The sequence below is a fragment of the Opisthocomus hoazin genome, chromosome 1, assembly GCF_030867145.1.
Source record: "Opisthocomus hoazin isolate bOpiHoa1 chromosome 1, bOpiHoa1.hap1, whole genome shotgun sequence".
In the NCBI taxonomy this organism is placed as follows: Eukaryota; Metazoa; Chordata; class Aves; order Opisthocomiformes; family Opisthocomidae; genus Opisthocomus; species Opisthocomus hoazin.
The window spans coordinates 72,129,935-72,149,670 of record NC_134414.1 but is presented as its reverse complement, the minus strand read 5'-3'; the positions used below and the strand labels follow the sequence as shown (position 1 = coordinate 72,149,670).

The 19,736-nt window shown below is 43.5% G+C and overlaps 1 protein-coding gene across 1 annotated transcript in view; it reads left to right on the top strand.

The window, feature by feature from the left end:
* Nucleotides 1-19,736, top strand: part of GAS6 (growth arrest specific 6) — a 46,253-nt gene extending 26,517 nt beyond the window's left edge. The window contains exons 6-15 of the mRNA XM_075425436.1: nt 882-1,001; nt 2,838-2,963; nt 4,086-4,207; nt 4,975-5,093; nt 5,490-5,679; nt 11,166-11,330; nt 12,728-12,896; nt 14,529-14,701; nt 15,515-15,743; nt 19,150-19,736. Of these exons, the coding sequence (XP_075281551.1) occupies nt 882-1,001; nt 2,838-2,963; nt 4,086-4,207; nt 4,975-5,093; nt 5,490-5,679; nt 11,166-11,330; nt 12,728-12,896; nt 14,529-14,701; nt 15,515-15,743; nt 19,150-19,301 (1,565 nt within the window). The 3' untranslated portion in view covers nt 19,302-19,736. The remainder of the gene's footprint in view (nt 1-881; nt 1,002-2,837; nt 2,964-4,085; nt 4,208-4,974; nt 5,094-5,489; nt 5,680-11,165; nt 11,331-12,727; nt 12,897-14,528; nt 14,702-15,514; nt 15,744-19,149) is intronic.

Genomic DNA, 19,736 nt, shown 5'->3' with positions numbered 1-19,736 from the left:
GTGCCTGTAAGGCTTCAAGTCAGGGCCACTGCTTTTCTGCCTGCCAAAATGAAGGAATTGCCAGAAATCACATTCAGCCAGTCCAGAGTTGTGGCAACCAAGACAGCAGGAGATCCAAAGCCTCTCTTTCCAATGTGGATATTGTGGGGAGGTTATAGGGTCACTCACAAGCAGCTTATTTAAGCATTTCAGACAGTTGTCTGATCAGTACGCAATCACCACAGAGAGCCACTGATCATTCTGAAGCATATCCCCTCTTTTTCTTATAAAATGTCATGAAACATGATGTTCTACCAGTCAGCTAACTCTAGAGTCCCATACACAAGCAAGACATAATGAGCAGGGCAGGCACATCGAGAGTGGAAGCCAGGGTCTCCTGAATTGAACAGGCTTTTGCTGCTAACTTCAGCGGACTGCTGTTCAGCTCACAGTGCTCAGTAGCTGTGAACTGAAAACTTTGTGTCCTCAAGAGTTCTGTAGTAGTAAGAATATATTGTTCAGGTTTTATTTAAACTTTCATCCTAAACTTACTGGTCATAGTATAATTTTAAAAGTTAGTTATGATATAAAATACATTAGTTAGAATTATTTTGCTCTGCAAACAAACTTCTTCACCTCCCGAGTGACTAAAGATACTGTTCTGCATTCTCAGAGCTGCAAAGGAGATAGTTACAGTTCCTTCTCTTTTTTTTTTATGAAATGAACTTGAGCTAATGTATTGAAGTGTGTGAATGAAATCTTTGTACTTTTCATAATCGTTGTATTGCAGCTGTAATAGCGTTTCTTGTTGCTCTCTCTCCTTCCCAACTCCTACCCCACTCTCACCCTCCAGATTATTTACAGAGATGAAAAGCTGACTGTAACACTTTCTTTTGATGCAGATATTGATGAATGCAGAGCGCAGAACGGCGGCTGTAACCAGCTCTGCCTCAACAAGATAGGCAGCTACCGTTGCTCATGCTACAGTGGTTATGCTCTTAAAGACAGCAGAACATGTGAAGGTAAGCTTTGTTGGGCCTCTCGGTTCGCTTCAGCAGATGGTTGGTGACTTGTGACTGTATTTCAGAGAGCTGGGGTCACTGAGCAGCCCTAGTCTATTCCCTAGCCCAGCAGAGACTGGCTGGTAGCTGCTGTTAGCTGGGCTTTGCTGTGGCTGTGCTGGGTGCTCCAGCCAGCACTACATGCCTGGGCTTGTCAGCGATCGCACCGTGCTACTCTCCAATATCATAACAGAGGTGTGATTCACAGAGGATTTGTGGCTTGGGTTGTGCTAAATTGGTTTAGCTGATCAACTCTCATAGTCTGACTTTGAGAGGAGGGAGGACTGGCCAGATGCGTTGTTGTGATTCTTTCCAGTCTCACAGTGTCATAGTCTATAAGCCGTTTGTTTTTCTTTTGTATGTTTCTTATTTTAGTTTATTTTTCTAAATTTGGATATGTGCGGCAGCTAATGAATTCAGATAGATACAGATGGATAAATTCACTGCAACCAAATATTAATAGCTGTAGAAAGGCCTTAGTGAAGGTTGGCAACTGTTTTACACAGTAGCTGAGATCAGAAAATGAGGATCTGAAGCATCTGATTGAAACTACAGAATGAATTTACATAACCAAAACTTTAGTAACTGAGATTTTAAAAGTGTTAAGAAACTGCATGCTGAGACACAGACTCAGTGATCACAGGTGGCTGTTAAAGTTATGTGTATCTCATAAAAAAACAGGCAAGTCTGTGTACATACCTCTTACAGATGGATGTGACAACATCTTTCTAAACAGTTTGCATACCTGATCTGAACAACATATTAATGCTACCAGCAAAAAAAGAGCAGGGTTTTATTTCTGTGTCACTTCCACTGTTGAAAGCGATGACTGTATAGATTACGTGGTGTCCCTTTCCAACGGGAGCAGCCGCTTAGAAGAGCCAGCTTCCCTTTTGAATTGTCCTCTGGTGCTGGTTGGCATGGGCAGAGGGATGGCAAATGGGCTCACAATTACGTTTGTTTTGGTCTGTATGTAATATTTGCAGAATACCCTAGTACTGTCTACTAGAGCACTGTGAGTGTAGCGTATAAGCATGGGCCAGTTCACTCATACATGGGAAAATCACAAAGTGTAACATGTAGTTGTAGTTTTAACATGTAATGGAAAGCAGAAGTAAATATTAATCTGTCAGGATACTGCAAGTGTTTTGTCAACACCAGGATTTTGCTGAGTATTAGTTAACATGTTAGAAAATCACTTGTTTGTTTTTATGGACTTGCAGTTCCAGTCCGTTGCCTGCCTTTGTGGTGAAACCCCACAACATCTCTCAGACACCGCTTGTTCTCTGTGACAAATTGGGCTGCTTCAATTCCCCTTTACCACTGCGAATCAGCACGTTTAGATCTTGGTTTTGTGAATGAAAAAGAGTAGTTGCCTTGTCTGAGGAATGAGAACAGAGATCTGTGATGCTCCACAGGCTGCATGTTCCTTCTGCGTTTTGGTAGAGATCATACTGCTTTCCCTCATTGCTGCTTTTTAACCTCGTTTCATCCCCCAGAATGGAGTGGAGTTTTCTGGTTTTGTGGAAGCTATTTTGTTTCACAGTTCTTCTCTTGGCTCACTTTGCATTGTTTTTTCCAATAGTGGTTAATGGCTTAAAGAAAGAAACAGCTACTGATTTTGAAAGCCTAAAGTAACTTCTTATAGCTAACCCTAAAGGTAGAGTCTTGAAGATACTGTTTTTTCAGTTACCAAAATAATAGAGGGATCATTTGACCCTGAGCCTACTCCATTGTGTGAACAGTGAAGTGATTATACTCATCTGAAGTAGTGTTGTTTAATTGCTTGTTTTGCAGACATAGATGAATGCACAGCATCAACAGACATCTGTGGAGAAGGTCATTGTAAAAATTTACTAAGCTCGTATGAATGTGTTTGTGATGCAGGCTACAAGTACGATGACTTGAGAAAGACTTGTCAGGGTAAGCTCATGAAATAACATCATGTTAGCATTTATTACATGATTTAAATCTATAAAAACCCAGAAGTTTAATTTCAGGCTCCAGAAAAAGCTTTTTTTTTTTTTTAATCTTGCTTACACACTGGACTTCTGTTCCCTTTCCCTAGTTGTGAATTTGCAGTTTGCGGTCATCTCTGAGTTTGAGTTTGCAGTCATCTTTGAGTCCTTTGAGTTAGCAGTCATCTCTGATGACTTGAATCAAGCTGTACGAGACAGAGTATGGAGATTTCTTGAATTTATTACAAGTACAAGATCTCTTGGAAGCTCAGAAGCATTTATGCATGTTGCTGTCTCTCTTTGTAGAACACGAAAAGTTACAGAGCAGTAGCTGTTGTTTTTTAAAACCTGTCTTGTGGTATTACTCTGAACTAGGAGTTTAATATGCATTGGAACCTGCTGGCTACACTGCCTGCAAGCTTTCTCAATGGAGTAAGTTTTGAAAGTGTTCCAAAACCAGCATTGTTCCCTGCCTTTTGTCTAAGTTAACGTAATGACCTGAATCACATGGCAGCCAGCCTCTAAATATTTATCTCTGCCTGAAGAGATCCCTGTGGCCATCGCAGTTTCTTTTCCTCCATTTGTTTGTGAAACAGATGAAAACAAGTGGAAGAAAAAAAAATAAAATAATGAATGACAAATTCAGCTTTTACTTGTCTGTTGAGGATTCAGCTGCTGAGTAGCAATGAAGCAAGCAGTCCCCGAGCTGGACCTGAGTTGGAGGAGCAGGAGCCAGTCAGCACAGGCGTAGCAGAAGGGTTCTGAAGGGAGGAGGTCCTGTCTAGAAGTTAAAGCCCAGGGCTCTGAACCAGCAAACAAGAAGTTGAGCTCTGCTTCCAGCCTTCCCACTGACTTGCTCTGTGCCTTTGGGCAGCTGGAATCTGTCTGTGAAAACAGATTTGTGCAGATGCTAATTCTAACTCTGTAAAAGAGATGGCATAGGGTAAGTGCTGGCTGCAGAGCACTTGGGCACGCTCAAATGAAAGATGCTACAAAACAGCACCAACAAGGGTTTTTTTCCCTCAGATGAGTCATGTTTGAACAAACACATTTGCTGTTTTCTCCTCTCTTTGCTGGTTTTGTGTAGATATAAACGAATGTGAAGAAAATCTCTGTGAACAGACCTGTGTCAACTCGCCAGGGAGTTATACCTGTCACTGCGATGGCAGAGGGGGAGTAAAACTTTCCCAGGACATGAATACGTGCGAGGTATGTTAGTCTTCATTGCCATAACTGCAGAACAGACCTTTATTTTCCATTGCAATTAAGAATAACTGACGAAGCTCTGGATCAAAGCCATTTGAGCTGAGTGACCAGCAGGAGGGAATCATGTTGGCAAGGCCATGTGAGCTGGGGACAGTCACTCTCCTGAGAAGAAGGATCTCAGTAGCCTTTTGGGGGGAAGTTCATTCAGAGTCTCTCTTCTCATGCTCCTCCTGTCCCCATTCCAAAAAGACAATTCCAGTGATAGCCCTGCCAGCCCTCTGTTTGGCTATGAGTTACCTCTGACTGCGCAAGCTTTTCTGAGTTAGACCCAGTAGGACGGTGAGAAGGTCTCAGGGCATGTGGTGTAAGTTGTGGACCAGCACTTGCACTGGACGCTTTCATTCTCCAGGCATTTGAGGTGAATGTCGTTCAGTGGCACAGGCTGCCTCTGCAGAAACCATCCAACAGCAAGTTCTTAGCACAGCTCTTGTTGCAGGCACGACGTTGCAGTACAAAACCTTACGCTCTACCTTATGAGTATGATTTCATTTCGCAACAGGAAAACATTCCTCCAAGGTGGATAGGAGGGAAGAGGGAAGGAAAGAGGAAATGTTCTCAGTATCACAACAACTGTATTTTGAGAGTATAAGCATTGAAGTGCCCTAACCTACTATATGTGTAGCAACTCCACGAGAAAAGGAGGGGTGCTATCTGATTCTCTTTCTGCTGTGTGAGGAGAATAAGCACTCAAAAATGTGTTTTGGTTATAGAACATAATACCGTGCGTGCCTTTTGCTGTTGGAAAGAGTATTAAATCCTTGTACCTGGGGAGGATGTTCAGTGGCACTCCTGTTATCAGGCTGCGCTTCAAAAGGAAACAACTGACAAGGTGAGGACAATTGAGAGTGTCAGTCGAATGCGCTGTCCCGCTTTAATGCATGCAATGGAGTTAAGTTGTTATGGTAACAATTATTCCTATGATCATCCTTATTTGTTTGGATATGGAGCCCTGTAAGGCGAAACATTATCCAAACCAGTAATTGAGAAAGGCAGCCTTGACCGCAGAGCTCCTAAGATAATTACTGAAATCTAGTAATATATTCTTTATTCTTGATGCTGTTTTAAAATCTGTCTGCACAGCTTAAGTCTTTCAGGAGTGCATTAAAAGCTAGTATGTTTTAATGGAGCTTTATAACTGTTAGAATTGATGCTATCTGTATGGAAAGTACTCTGTGGTTTTTGAACTCTGCATAACTAATTTATTTCTTGGCACCTGTGCGGTCAGACTTGTGGCTGAGTTCGACTTTAGAACCTTTGATCCTGAAGGTATCCTTTTCTTTGCTGGAGGCCGTCAAGACAGCACATGGGTAGTCTTGGCTTTGCGCAAAGGACGGCTAGAGCTGCAGCTGAAATACAGCGGAATAGGCCGTGTAACCAGCAGCGGACCACTTATCAGCCACGGCATGTGGCAAACGGTGAGTCCAGACCACCGAGATCTTACCCTTTCTCGGCTTGTTGCTGATGGGCTCTGTCAAGTACTGCTACACTTTGTGTATTCTTTGTATTTTTGAGAACCTATCCATTCAGTGCACGCCAGTACATTATACATCCTAAGGTGAGAATATGACATTTTTCCGAAGAAATTGAATTATACTTTATATCCATTGTAAACTGGGCTGGGTCACTAGTTTGTACAACACTAGCCTGACCAGAGAAGCCGCAGTGCCTCTGGGATGCAGCAGTGCTAAGATGACTTTGTGTTAGTTCGAGAAGATGCTTTCTGGTGAGGGTTGGAAGGGAGTAAGAGGGAAGGAACTCAGTAGCTGTTCTCTTAAGGAAGTTTCCAGGGGTGTTTGGTTCGCTGTATGGTGTGTGTGGTTGGATTTTTTTTTTCCGTTTGTTTGTATAGTCACAGGGCTCAGATAATCTGAGTCCTTGACAAATCTTTTATGCTACAGTATCCTTTTTCAAACTCCTCAGGCTTGTTTAGATACAAAATAGTCCGTTTCCCTTGTAAAGATATGCGGGTCTGTTAGAAACTAAGTGGATCTCTGCTTACTGATACCATAATCCCAGCAATCTCACAAGATGATGCACTGCATCTTGGCGCTTGTGAGGATTCACGTTCTTGACACTCTCTCAGAACATCTCCTGGTGATTGTGGAAGCATCGTGAGTGTTAGCGTTTGTGATAGGATCATGAAAAACATCCTGTAGTATGATCTACACTAGATTGGCAATTTATATATGCATCTTCTCACTTACGCCTTTTTTCCTCCTTTCAATTTTTCTTACTTAGATCTTTTGACTTTTATGTTGATGTATCTCTTGGGGAGTAGGTGGGGAAGTTCTCAGCTAGCTTGCACTTGAGACAAATACTGACAGTGGTAACTGTGAACAATTATCTGGTTTAATTTTTATTAAATGAGTCAGAATTCTACATTAAAGAAGCAAGCAAGGTGGGAACAATTTTGTTTCTAATAAATAAAGAAGTCCTTGAGAGCATTCACTGTCAACTACCGACATTTGGTAATGTTTCCAGCAGATGAGGTGATGTTTAATTCAGTTCCTTTGCTGTCACTGAAACAATTTTAGATTCCAAATGGAGAGCTGTGGAGGTTCAGCAAAGCTGTAGGTAAAATGTATGACATGCTGTATCTTTACAGGCAGGAACAGCCTCAAGCCAGTTCTCACGAAATTTGTTGTAAGATTTGCTCTGCTGATTTGCAGTATGGCAATTGTCATTGCCTGCACAGGGAGGATGGTGATGGAAGACGTGAAAAGCAGAGTTGATGCCACTGGGGTGACTTGGGAGTCACAAAAAGCAGTCATTACCAAGCTAAACCATTTAACACAGGAACGTAACGTACTTGTTAACTGCCAGACCTTATTATGAAGTAATTACAAACTATCTCATGTTAGTTTGGAGGGAAACAGCTAAAATGTATTTTATTTCTTCAAGTAATACAAAAATGCTGAAACACATAGGAGTTAGGGGGTAAACAAAGGACGTGTTTGCTTTTTGCAGGGAGAGAAAGCAGTATGATAGAAGTATCATTTTTTGGCAAGAATTATTGTTCTCCTGCCAGCGGGCAGTGGCAGGGCTCTTATCCCCAGGTGCCAGCATAACCCACAAATTGCCTGGTTGGGTTGCTGCAGCGATGCGCTTTTTGTGCGGTTTTCTAGAGGTTGTATAAATCCCCTGGAAAGCCGTCCCTGAGACTTTCTGGGCCAGCGCAGAGCGAGCTGTGGGTGCTGCACGGTGCGGGTGGAGAGGACTGTCCCAGCCCACTTTGGCGGGGGGGGCGGTAAGGGGAGGTGATCTTTTTTCAAAATCTGTTTGCTTTAATGTGGGGCGGTACAAGGACCCACGCCAAAGAGGATGCAGAGGAGCCCCTGCAGCCAGCAGTGCTGCCCTGCCCGTGGGCTGAGCGGGGCCCGGCAGCTGCCAGAGGCGTAGTACAGCGTGAGCGGAGGAGGGAGCATCATGCAGTGCTAGCACAGGAGTGTTTGCTTGGAGCGGGTCGATGGCCATAGCTCTGGTGACTGTCTCCCAAAGTGAAACTGTTAATGCTGTGCCTGATACTGGCCAAAAGCAGAAGGATTTACCCACAGATGAATGGCAGCAGGAGGAAGCAGTCTCTTGACTTCATGGTTGACTCACCTCTGAGTCTTGGGATGCTGCTTGCATTGCTGGGGTGCTGTTGATTTCTCCTTTCTCTGCTCTGCTTTCTTATCCCTTGCCTCCACCCTGCAGGTACTTTGTTCTCTTCTGGTTAACATCCAGAGTCATCACTGTCTCTAAATGCCATTTAATCTGTATGACTGAGCCATAAAACTATAAATCTGCCCCTCTATTTTATCCCTGCCCTCATTTCTCCTTTTTCTTCTGTCTGGCATGGGTTTTAATTTGGGAAGTCATGCTGAGGAGGGGTTATTCCTTTTTACTTGTCTCCTTTTACAAAACATATAGCCACACATTTAATTTTAAGTATGGACTAGTGTGTACTTTTCAACCTCATCTTCTGTGAAGCACAACCCCAACAACCTTCAGAGGTCACGGTCCAGACTGAAATGCAGTTTGGGATCTTTACTCCGGACTTCAGTGTGCACAGGATCAAGCTCTTAGTTTTGGTTAGGCCTACAACAGCGGAGTTTGGAACTTGGGAGAACTTTATGGGGGTTGAGGGAAAATAGTAATTTTACTATTTAACTTTCAGCAGATGAAAAAATAATGGCTATTCAAAAGCAAAACATGAGAGAAAGTACCAGAGCACTAGTGCTGTGTGTCTTTTGGACTCTTGAGCAAAAGCTCAATACTTTTATGGAAATATGAAGGCATTTTCAAAACTTCAGGCCAACATTTCTACCTAGGTATTTTCTCTGATCTCTCCTAATCTATTTTTAAATGATCATTCCCAGCATTGAAAACACAAACAAGCAACCCTCAGGAAACTCTTCTAATGTAGTTATTTGTGTGCAGTCCAGCTTGATGAAGTGACTTATATGAACTGTTGGTAGCAGAGAGCGCACTTGCCTTCTGTTTGTTTTGTATTTCCGAAAAAAAGTCATAATTTTGTCTTATTTTCAATGTCTAGTTTCATACTGGCATGAGAACAGTATGGTTAATGAAAATAATAACCTACCTGCACTGTTAAATGTCAGAACTGAAGGTTAAGCGATTGCAAGCAGATTCATATTTGGCTTTAACCCTGCGGCTGCCTGTGGTCCTGTCCCTTTTCAGTGCTGTCCACTTGCTTTTCAGCAAAGAGCAGGCAGGCTGGCTCTGCGCTAGGAGTTATCCAGGGCATGAATCCAAAACACAAAGCTGACTGACCTTATGGTTAACCATATGGGAACCCTTAGCTATGAGAATTGCCTGCCTGATCATCCGCGAGCACACTGTGGCAGGCAGCAGTGAGCTGCGAGGAAGTAGTCAGAGCAGTCTGCTAACTGCTGAAATGCTTCCCCTTTGGCTGTGTCGGTGATGGTGGTGCACCAGCAATTAAGCTTGGAATATAAGGAACTGCCGCTGAAGCTGCCAGAGGGTAGCGTGAAGTAGGCAGAATGTAATTGCCTAAACTGGAATTTGTTAAGAGCTTTCATGAGGATTAACCCCTTCTTCTATGGAAGTTTCCACTGGTTTGGGTTTGTTTATGTTAGTGATCAGAGGCAGCTAAGAACTCAGACTAATTTTTTAAAATTTCTATGTTATTACCTTCTATACAATCTAATAAAATTTTAGAAGGCCCTGAATTTTGGTGGCCCTGCAAGTTGCAGGATTCCTTCACAGATGAAGCGCGGTGTGGGCATTGCTGCAGCCGGCTTTCCCCTGTTCCCGTTTGCTCCACGGCTGCCCACAATCCATGCTGGGAGCAGGGAAGGGGGTCTGTGCCAGCAGCTCCCCGTGGCACTCTGCACCCCGGTGCATTAGGGCAGCAGTGACCATGACACCGAGTAGAGGTGTCTGAGCGAGTTTCAGCTCGACAGCCGGTGCAGCTGAGTCAGTTGGGCTGCGGCTGCCAGGACCTGTGGGCTGATGCTCCCACCCACTGAGTGGACTGTGCAGCCTGCCGATGCCCAAAAAAGCCTGTTGGAGACTGGCTTGGGTGTCTTCATGGAGTGCAGTGGGGAGGTGTAGATGTCACTTTAAACAAACAAGCTTCAGGCAAATAAATTCATGTCCAGACTGTACTGGAATCCACAAGAGAAGGAAAAAGTTTGATACTCTGCGAATAATCTTTTCAGCTGTCAAATTCCCTTAATCTTCATTACTGAAGACTGCAATCCAAAGGGAGTGTCCAGGAATAAACCTGCTCAACCCTGTCATCCATTGCGTTACAGACACAGAGCGAGAGCTCAGCGTGGCTGATGGAAACAATTTTGGGGCAGCTACTCTCAAAATGCAAAGAGAAAGATGCTCGTGACCTGGCCTGCTATCAGGGAGAGGGTAGAACAGGTCTAACCAGACGCTGAAATAGGTATTTGGTTCTATACAGCGGCTGGCTCGCTGATGGAGGCAGCGTCTGGGTGTCCCAGGGAGCAGAGCTATATGGATGAAGAGTGGGTAGGTGTCTGCCGTGGAGTGAGGCGAAGGAGTGCTGTGATGGAGATAACGAAAAGGAGGAGGTATGCTCCTTTCTTCTCTGGAGGAAGAAAGGGGTTGTCTTCCGCTGCAGCCACAGAACGCCCCGTCGATAGCAGGACCCGGGTCCCAAGGCGAGGAATCCGTGCTGCTGTTCAGCAGCCTGCTGCGTACCAGCTTTGTGCTTTGCCTCCTCCTCCTCCTCTCCCTCTGCAGAGCTGGCTGCTTTGTAGTGCTTCTCTGTGCAGCCTGGCCGTAGTTAGAATTAAGAATTCTTTTTGAAATTTCAGTGGTGATAGAATCTTCCTAGAAGTAGCTCTTCAGAGACATTGAGGTAAAACTTGCAGAGACCTTTTGAGAGAAAAATTATTACCTATTACATATTTTTATTACCCTCTCAAATATGTTTTCTTCTGTTGTTCTTTTTTCAGAGGTCAGTATTCAAAGGCTAGGCGTAATGTGGCTGGAAGGCTTCTGCTTTATTTTTCACTGGTCCGACGAAAGACATCTTCTGATCTGTCTTTCCGGCTTTTCCTTTCACATGCAGCTGCAGTAGGAAGTTTCTCATTCATAACTCATTATTGCATTTACATTTTGCATAGGGCAAGCTACAAATACTATGTAGTTAATCCACTCGTATTTTTGCGTAGCTGTTTTGAAGTAGCTGAGCTGTCTTCGCCGTTTGGGCAAGCCCAGGTTGCTTTCTAGAATAAAGATTTACATATCAAGTGGAACGTAATGTAAAAGGTAGACAAAGAGGCTTGGGGACAGAAAATATTTCTCCGTCTCAGGGATTTCACTGGTGGTGTCTGTCCTTTAGTTAAGGCTGGAGCTAGTAAGTTCTTTTTATCCTGGATTCTATTTGTGATTTTTTCAGATCTCTGTTGAAGAATTCGAGAGAAGTTTGGTTATAAAGGTCAACAGGGATGCAGTTATGAAAATAGCTGTCTCAGGGGATCTGTTTACTCTAGAGAAAGGAGTGTATCAGCTGAATTTGACAGTAGGAGGCATTCCTTTCAAACCAAAGGACCTTATTCTACCGGTAAGTATAGCGCTATCGCTCATGTTGTTTTGCATGCCTGAAGGGCTTGATTTCATCTTCTCTTGGGGTAATGTAGGTCCTTCCTGAGAGCAGTTCAGCTGCCCTGAAACAGGTGGAATTAGCACCTTCTGGATACAACTTTCTCTCCATTGACTATAGAGGGAGCCTAAGCCAGTAGCAAAGGTGAGACTTCTGATTTTTTGATTGATAAGTTTGGGTGAGATGTATCCCACCCTTGGCCTGCAGAACTAGGACACAGCAAAACTGGAGCACGTGACAAAGTTAACAGTGGTTGTGCTGGCTTGGAGACCATGAGCAGCCCCAGAGGGCAGTGGACAGACCCCTGTGTGAGGGTGCCATTGTGCCCACTGGGTCTGGAAACAGCGTCGGGGACACTTCTTGTGTTGTCACCCAAGTTTGTGCTTCACGTGTATTGTATCACAGTTTTGTTGCTTGCATTTGCTGTTTCAGTTTAGTAAGACCCCAGGAAAAACGGAAGGTTGTTTTTCTTTATTTCCCCCTAATTCAAGTAGATAGGGCATATGGGTAAAAGCTAAGGCACTCTTTGGGCGAGATTGGCTGATTGCTGTGTTTCTGAAATAGCTGCTGCTCAGGCTGTTTTGAATGTCCACCACACAGAGTTGGCACCTTGAAACCCAAATTGGCATCTCTTTATTTCTAAATGAGGTGACAATCTTGCAGCTCTGTGACTGGGAGTGCAGCAGCTGAGGAAGGCTCCTGTTAATTGGTGGTAATGGTGCTGATCTAGATGCTTTGCAAGGAGACTTCTCTTTACATACTGTCTCACATTTTAATGCTGACGTTTGGTACGGGATAACATAACTGGAAGCTGGAAGGAACCAGAAGCGTACAGAGTGGCGTGCCCATCTTGTGGCTCAGGCACCCCTCGCTTAAGCCAGAACCCCACAACTTATACCAGAATCAGGTCCAACAACTTGTGTGTCATGAAGGCTGTTTGCAGTGACACAAAGGATTGTTTTTTTTAACTCCAAGTTATCCTCCAGCATTCGCAATGCAGAATTACGGGAGTTACAAAGCTTTGCCTACAGAGCTTTAGAAGTAAATTGCACTAATGATGTGCAGCACGTAGAAGAAGCTAACAAGATCAATACAACCAGATCAGCACCTGCGTTAGCTAGTGCCCTTCTGTCCTGTGGATACAAGCTGAGCTCAGGGGAGTTTCCTGGGGAATACTGATCACTTGCTTGGGATTGCGGGATTGGGGTTGCCACCAATTGGTTTGCATGCGCGTAACATGTCAAAATGATTTTTCCTGTTGAGTGTCATAATATAACTCAGTAGTCCTCTGCACCAAAAATCAGTTATTCTTCACTGAACAGTACTTTGAGGTGTGAGATACTGCTTTATCTTCCTAGCTAAACCCTCGGCTGGATGGCTGCATGCGGGCATGGAACTGGCTGAATGGGGAAGACACCACTATCCAAGAGACCATAAAGATGAATGAAAAGATGCAGTGCTTTGCTGTAGTAGGACGAGGGTCCTTCTATCCTGGCCGAGGTTTTGCTGTGTTTAATCTTACTTACGGTAAGTACTTGATTTTTTTTATTTCTGACCTGTTGTCCTGCCATTAACCATACTTGGCTAATAAACTGTTTAAAACTTACATGTGTGCCAGACTTAGTGTTGATTGATGCTGAAAAGACTGGCAGCTGTGGATGGAGAGGGAATAGCTAAACTTGTGGTTCATAGCGAAGAAAGACCTGTGTATGATGGTTAGAGCCAGTACGTATATGACCAGGATGGATTAGGTTCTGTGTAGCTTAAGTAATGCGTTTCACAGCCAGGCTGGTTCCAGCTCATGCTCAGCATTAGGGGCTTCACATCCCTCTGTCAGCAGCATAGGTGGTTCCAGCACTATCCACTGTTTTCAGCTAAAGAGGCAGAGCTGCAGGCCATAGTGCTATATCTTGAGTTCGTGATGGACAGAAAATGAATATTGTCTGTAGCCAAATGTCCAAGATCAGGTTCACTTTTAATCATTGGGTGGTATTTATTACACTTGGGACAAACACACTAAACGTATCCCTGACACAAGCTGAATGAAATTGGCCTAGATACAATAATAACAAGTTTCAAACAGACCTGGCCATACTAATTTAGCACTCAGAAAGGCACCTTTTTGTTGTTCTGGATTATTTCATTTGTTGATATGTGCAATCAGCTGTCAGTATTTTTAAACTCATTCAAATGCAAATCATCTATTTTAGTTTTGTGTGCAAGTCCTCCTCTGCAGAAGCCTTCTGTGCATCGTGTGGATTTTTCTGCTGTGCAATTGTAAATTAGGGAGTATCAGGTGTCTGCTGTCTCATTTACCACATGGATTCAAAAGAGACAATGCAGCATCTGAAGTGCAGATGACAGCACTCAGCAGAGATGAGGCCTCAGCACCTGCATTTTTATTTTCTTCTTTCTACAGTAATCCTCCTTTTTTTTCCTTGGCTTTGTAACAATAAGTTACAAAGAACTTATTTATTGTATTTCCAGTTGTGGTGAACCAGCATAGCTAATACTACTGTGTAGGGAGGTTGCAGAAACAGTACTGGGCTCGCTCTTTGTAGCCAACATCACCTTTCAAATTACAAGGGCGCTGGGTCAGTAAGAAAGATGCCAGAGAGTTTAATTCAGAGTTCAGCAGGGGAGATAAAACATCTGATGATTCTGAGAGGCTGGTGATCAGGAAGTTATTAGGTAGGTGATCAGTGTTGTATGCTTATATCCTTTTTCAGTTTAACAGAGGCTTTCATAGAAGTGCTTCCTCTATGGCAGATTTGGACTTTGATTCCTCAATGATCGTTGGGCAGTCAATAACAATGCAAAAATTGGATGCCCTATCTTGCAGCAGTTCTTTGAATGTGTTGGATTGACAGCCACAGGAATCTGAATTTGTGATTAAAAAACTTAACCTTGTCCTTTGACATTCTGAAAGGCAGCCGAATGCAGAAGCCAGCAGAAGCTGGTAACAAGAGGAAACTGATGCCATTTTCTTCTCTGATTTTATGTTCAGGTGCTTTGGAAATTTTTTTTTGAGTACAAGAGATGTGGTAGTCCCTCCATATGCTCATCCATCTATCCTCTTCTCTAGGCAGAAATTGCACAGCCTACCCATTTGGCCTGGTAGTCCCATGTTTGTCATGCTATGCATTTCTTTTTCTGTAGTGCAACTGTCTTCTGGAAATGAAACCAAGACAAGTTGGGAAATAGAAGTAAATGCTGCAATTCAGCCAGCAACAGATACCGGTGTGCTGTTTGCTCTCGTTACAGAAGAAGCATCTGTCCCTTTGTCACTATCTCTGGTTGACTATCACTCCACAAAAAAACTGAAACAACAGGTACAGACTTCAGCTTTTTTCTAGAGAAGGCTCCTTGCTATTTCCTGGGAACTTAAAGCCATTCTCAAAAAATAGTTCTCGAGTTTGCTGCCTGCCTGTTTATTTGCACCCACCAGTTCAGAACATGGTCTGAGACCGAGGTGCTTGGCTGTCACCGAAGTTCTGCCTCTTGTGGGTACGTGTGAGACACTGCGAGGGAGCTCTTTGCAAATGTGGTCTAAGTAAAAGATGGAACAAGTCTCTTGAATGCAGGCCTGTTTTGTTATTGTTTTCTGGCACAGAAGCTGTTTAATGTCATAAGCAAATCATTTCCGTCCTCTGGAGCTCATCAGTAATAGTCCCAAGGTAGCCAAGTGATAGGCTTAGGTGTCACTCCAGGTGCTGTGAAAGGCCAGTTATGATGGAGTGCTGAAGCGACTGATTTAACGGTGTTCGTAATAAAGGGCTGGATTCAGGCATTACATGAGCATAAGTCAGGAAAGATTTCACTAAAACCCACAAGCCAACTTTTCATTTGTAGTGCAGCAGCTCTAGTCTGTTTGGTTCCAGTGCAATATAACAACCTCTTTAAGACCTACTGAGAAGTCTCCCTGAGAACACAGTGGTTACAACTAACAATTAGACCCACTGGTTTTTCATCTATGCAAATGAGCTCAGAACTTGGTCAGCAATAGTAATAATAAGGCTAATTCTCTGGTGGCTCTGCAAAATCTTTCTAAACAAGGCCACAGTGGGGTCATCCTGGTCTTGCATTAGCATGGCTAGGTATATTTCTGCTCACTGCATCTTTTTTCTTCTTTCCCTGCTGTCCAGTTCATCGTTGTGGCCCTGGAGAACACAGTTGTGTCCAGACTGGCAATAAATCTCTGCGATAAGAAGGAACATTCTGTGGACATTCTCCTCAAGAAAGATCACTTATCCCTGACAGTAGATGGGATAGCAGGAGAGAGCGAATTAAGCATCTCTGAGTTAGAGGACAGCCTGTCCATCTTGGAGAGCTCTTTACAGTCAACGGTGAAGACATATGTGGGAGGATTGCCAGGTGAGCATCCAGTTTTGTAGCACGGACTACAGGTTCCCAGCTCACCTCACTGAGCTGGCAGTCAGGAAAACTGTCTCTGTTCATTCAACCTGGGAGCCTCCCTCTCTGTTTCTGCTGGAGCAGGCTTCGTCTGCAATGCAGGCATGTGATCTTAACAGATGTGATGGTGTGCTTGACAATTATTTATTTTCTAGAATGATTATGTCCTACTGAGGACAGCTGGAGGCAAAAATAGAAAGAGGAGGGTTTGCTTGGTCAGCAATAGGAATGATTTATCTGAAGGATAACTGTAAGTAGGGTCATTATCTTAAACCTGGTAAAATCCATAGAGGCTGGACCACAGGCTCCTGGAGTACTTCATTAATATAATGAACATGTGTGAGCAGTCCTTCAGGGGAGTACCAAGACCTCACACTGTTTTGACTGAAGCTTGAGAAGCCCAGTGTGGCGATTCTCCCTCACCAATATTCTCTTTGAACTCGTCACAGCACTATGCGATTAAGAGATTTCCTCACAGCAGAGGGTACTTAGGGCACAACCAAGGCGCTACCACCATTTACAGTTTTGCTGGCTTTTCAGCAACAACAGGGCTTCTCGTGGGAGGTCAGTTTGCTCCTCTGTTCTGACCCTGGAAGATGAAACTTTCATCCAAATAATGAATTTTGGCCACATTTGGGGGTTTGTTTCTTGTTCTGGCTGAACTGGTTTATCAGTCCCTGCTGCTACAGAATGCAATTAAGGAAACATTTACGTCTCTGATGCACAGCAGTACATCCTATTTTATTGCCAGCAGCTAAGCAAAATCTTGCCCTTACTTGCCCCAGCAAGGGAGAGGCAGCAATGTTGGCCTCTTGTGAAGCAGTCGGGCTGGAAGAGGTGGCTGACGTGCCGTGTGTGCCAGGACACATGGCGTGACCATTCCCACCACGGACAAGAGTTCAGAGTATTTATGCCAGTGATGTGAATGGCTCCTAGTCACACCTAAAAGGGGGAGGCCACACACTCTGGGATGTTCACACACGGGCAGGAACAAGGCTGAATCCCCAGAAGCGGCATTTTCCAGTGTCAGATTGAATTGTCCAAGCTGGCCATTGCACAGGCAAGAGAGGTCACCTGCTTTCTGTCAGGCAGCTCTCAAATGCACAGCAGAGACTTTCACAGCTCAGAAGGCAATCCCGTTCTGTCGCTGTCCCGAGTTCTCCATGGTTTGCATAGACTAGCCGTGCTGTGTGAAGCACAGTTTTTAATTAGGCAGGACTAAGTGTGAGATACCATAGCCATGGCTGTTTAGACCCAGCTGGCTTCTACAGGTTTAGCTGCTTTCTGCCTTTGATCTGTTCTGCTCAGCAATGGGAATTTCTGCCTGTGGTCTGCTTTTGCCATTGAGAGGAACCCAGCACTTGCACTGAAAAACCTTGTAATTTGTCAAACGAATAAACATTTCAGCACTTTGGTTGGATTCTTCACTCTGGGTTAAATAACTATACCAAATGGTCAGATCTAAGGGAGTTTGGCTCCTTCAAGTTTTGAAAACATTACATCGTTTTTGGTTTTTCCCTGCTTCCATACCCTGTGGAAATAACAAAGTACAGTGGTCACACTTAATGTCTTTATTCCATTTGCTACTATTAAAGAAAGAATTCTAGGTCAAAATATGTAGTATGTCCCATCCTAAGTACAGCTAATGTTGAAGATGTGGAAGAAATATTATTTAGAGTTTCAAGAGATAATAGGGAACATAGAGGCATTTACTGCCTTTTCTGTGGTATTGTCAGTTCTGGTAAATCCTAAATTATGTAATTTATATAATATGTATACCACCAGGTGAAGGAGCCTTTAAACAAGGCTTCTGAGTTTACAGGACCACATTTCAGACAGATCCGTTTCTAGTCATAACAGAAAATAAAATATTTGACCTGATTTGCAATGATAGCACAAAGAAAATGGTCTTCTTAAAATTATTTTTGGTAGTATCTTAGAAATCCATCTCAAAGCCACACTTTCAGTCCGCCCTGCGGCATGCATGATTCCTTAGGCGAGTGTTCAAGCTGTTAAGCCAACACTGTCAACTTCTGAGACAAAACTTAGTTTGCATTCATGTGAGCTACTACAACACAGATGCCCCCTTCTCTTAAGCAGACTTTACAGATACAATTTGATAAATGGGGGGAATAGGAAACAGCTAAAATAATAGTTTAAGCGACGATTGAGCAATGGTACTTTTCAGCCAGGAAACTGAAAAAGTTATAGTATCTCTTTGTGGCTTACCGATCCCACACAAATATTCTTTCTCTCACTCAGTCCCTGAGTCTGTCCTCAGTCTGAGCTGTGTTTGATCACATCAGCTTCAAATTTCGCCCTGTGAGTCTCCAGGCAGAACCCTTTGAATTGCACATAATCTCAGGTCAACAGGACAACCTATTGTTCAATTTGTCCTTGCTTCAGTGTAAAGACAAGGGGTTTACTTAGCTACCTGCATCACTGTGAAGTTAAATAATCTGAGACATTCATTGCTTTCCATTGCACAACCTGCTTGATTGGGTCGGCTTTGGGTTGTAAATAAACTAATAACCTTTGGGGAAGGGTAGAGGACACCGTTCACGCAAATTTTCATGTTATTACTTTATTACATGCGGGTTTTGTTGTTTATTTAAGGTCAGTTGGTATATGATGTTACAGAAGTTAGTAATAAGATTGACTCATTTGCTTTAGTCTGTTGGATTGTACTTACTGTCTTCTTCCTTGCTGTTTATTTTCTGCCTCTGGTAAACTGATCAAAATGTCATCAGTGGATCTCCATACAAAAAATTAGTCTCAATAGTCTGACCAACACAGCTGACATATTCCAGCACCTTTCTGATGAATGCCAGCAACCTCCTTGGGCATAATCAGAGAACAGCGTAGATGCATGCAGCAGGTAGTAGAGGCTGCGCAGAGGAGGAGCCTTTCTGTCATGAAGTTTTTCCTACAATCTTTTGGCGGATATTTTGAAGAGAGAGAGAGAGAGCATTAGAAGAAGATAATAACAACTCCACTAAAGACAAAGTAGAAGGTCCAGAGATGGGGGGGGCGGGAAATGTCGAGATGGAAAGCAGCTTGAACACAGCGTGCAGTCGGAGCGAAGCCTTGCTGCTGTGCAGCGTGTGATTTCGTCAATACGGGAGGCCTGGCAGAGACACAGAGCAGCTGAGTAAGAGTTCAGCCTGGGAGAAGGGCTTTTGTGCGTGAGATCAGATGGCATTGTCCCCATGTCTGGGACTGTGTTCTTGCCTTCTGGTGAGAGGGGTGGGCGGAGGTGGAAATCCCAGAGTCTGACTTTGTTGAAGTGATGCTCATCTGAGCATAGGCAGGGCAGGTATTTATTCAAAACCAGCTGGTAGAGATGTTTGTCTCTCCTTTCACACAGACGTTCCTGTGACTTCCACTCCCGTCACCGCGCCCTACCACGGCTGCATGACCGTCAAGCTGAGCAACAAGGCACTGGACTTAGACGAGGCTCTCTACAAGCACAGTGACATCACCTCACATTCCTGTCCTCCAGTTGAGGCGGGTCAGTAGGTACCACTGCAATGCGAAAGTTTTATATCCAGAAACTTTCAATGCTTTTCTTTTTTTTTTTTAAAAGATATAAATTATTCAGACCTACCGCACTGCGTGTATAGTTTCTCTTAAACACTGAAGTTATGTAGGAGCTACTGATCCTTATGTCAGATTGATTATTGAAATACTCCTTTGCTTTGAGGTTTAAAGGTTGTAATATATTTGTAAATAGTTCAGAAGACTAATATTAAATAAGCCAAAAGTACAGAATATAGCTAAAGTGAATGTTATCTTTAGACTGTAAGACAGTTTTATCTGTAATGTGGAAAACCCGGTAATATATGAGTGTGGACTGGAAGAAAAATAATAATTCTGTATAATTTTTTATTACCAAACACTGCTTTCTGATTTGCAAAATATGAGAGAATAAAATATTTACATATGAGTTTTTAA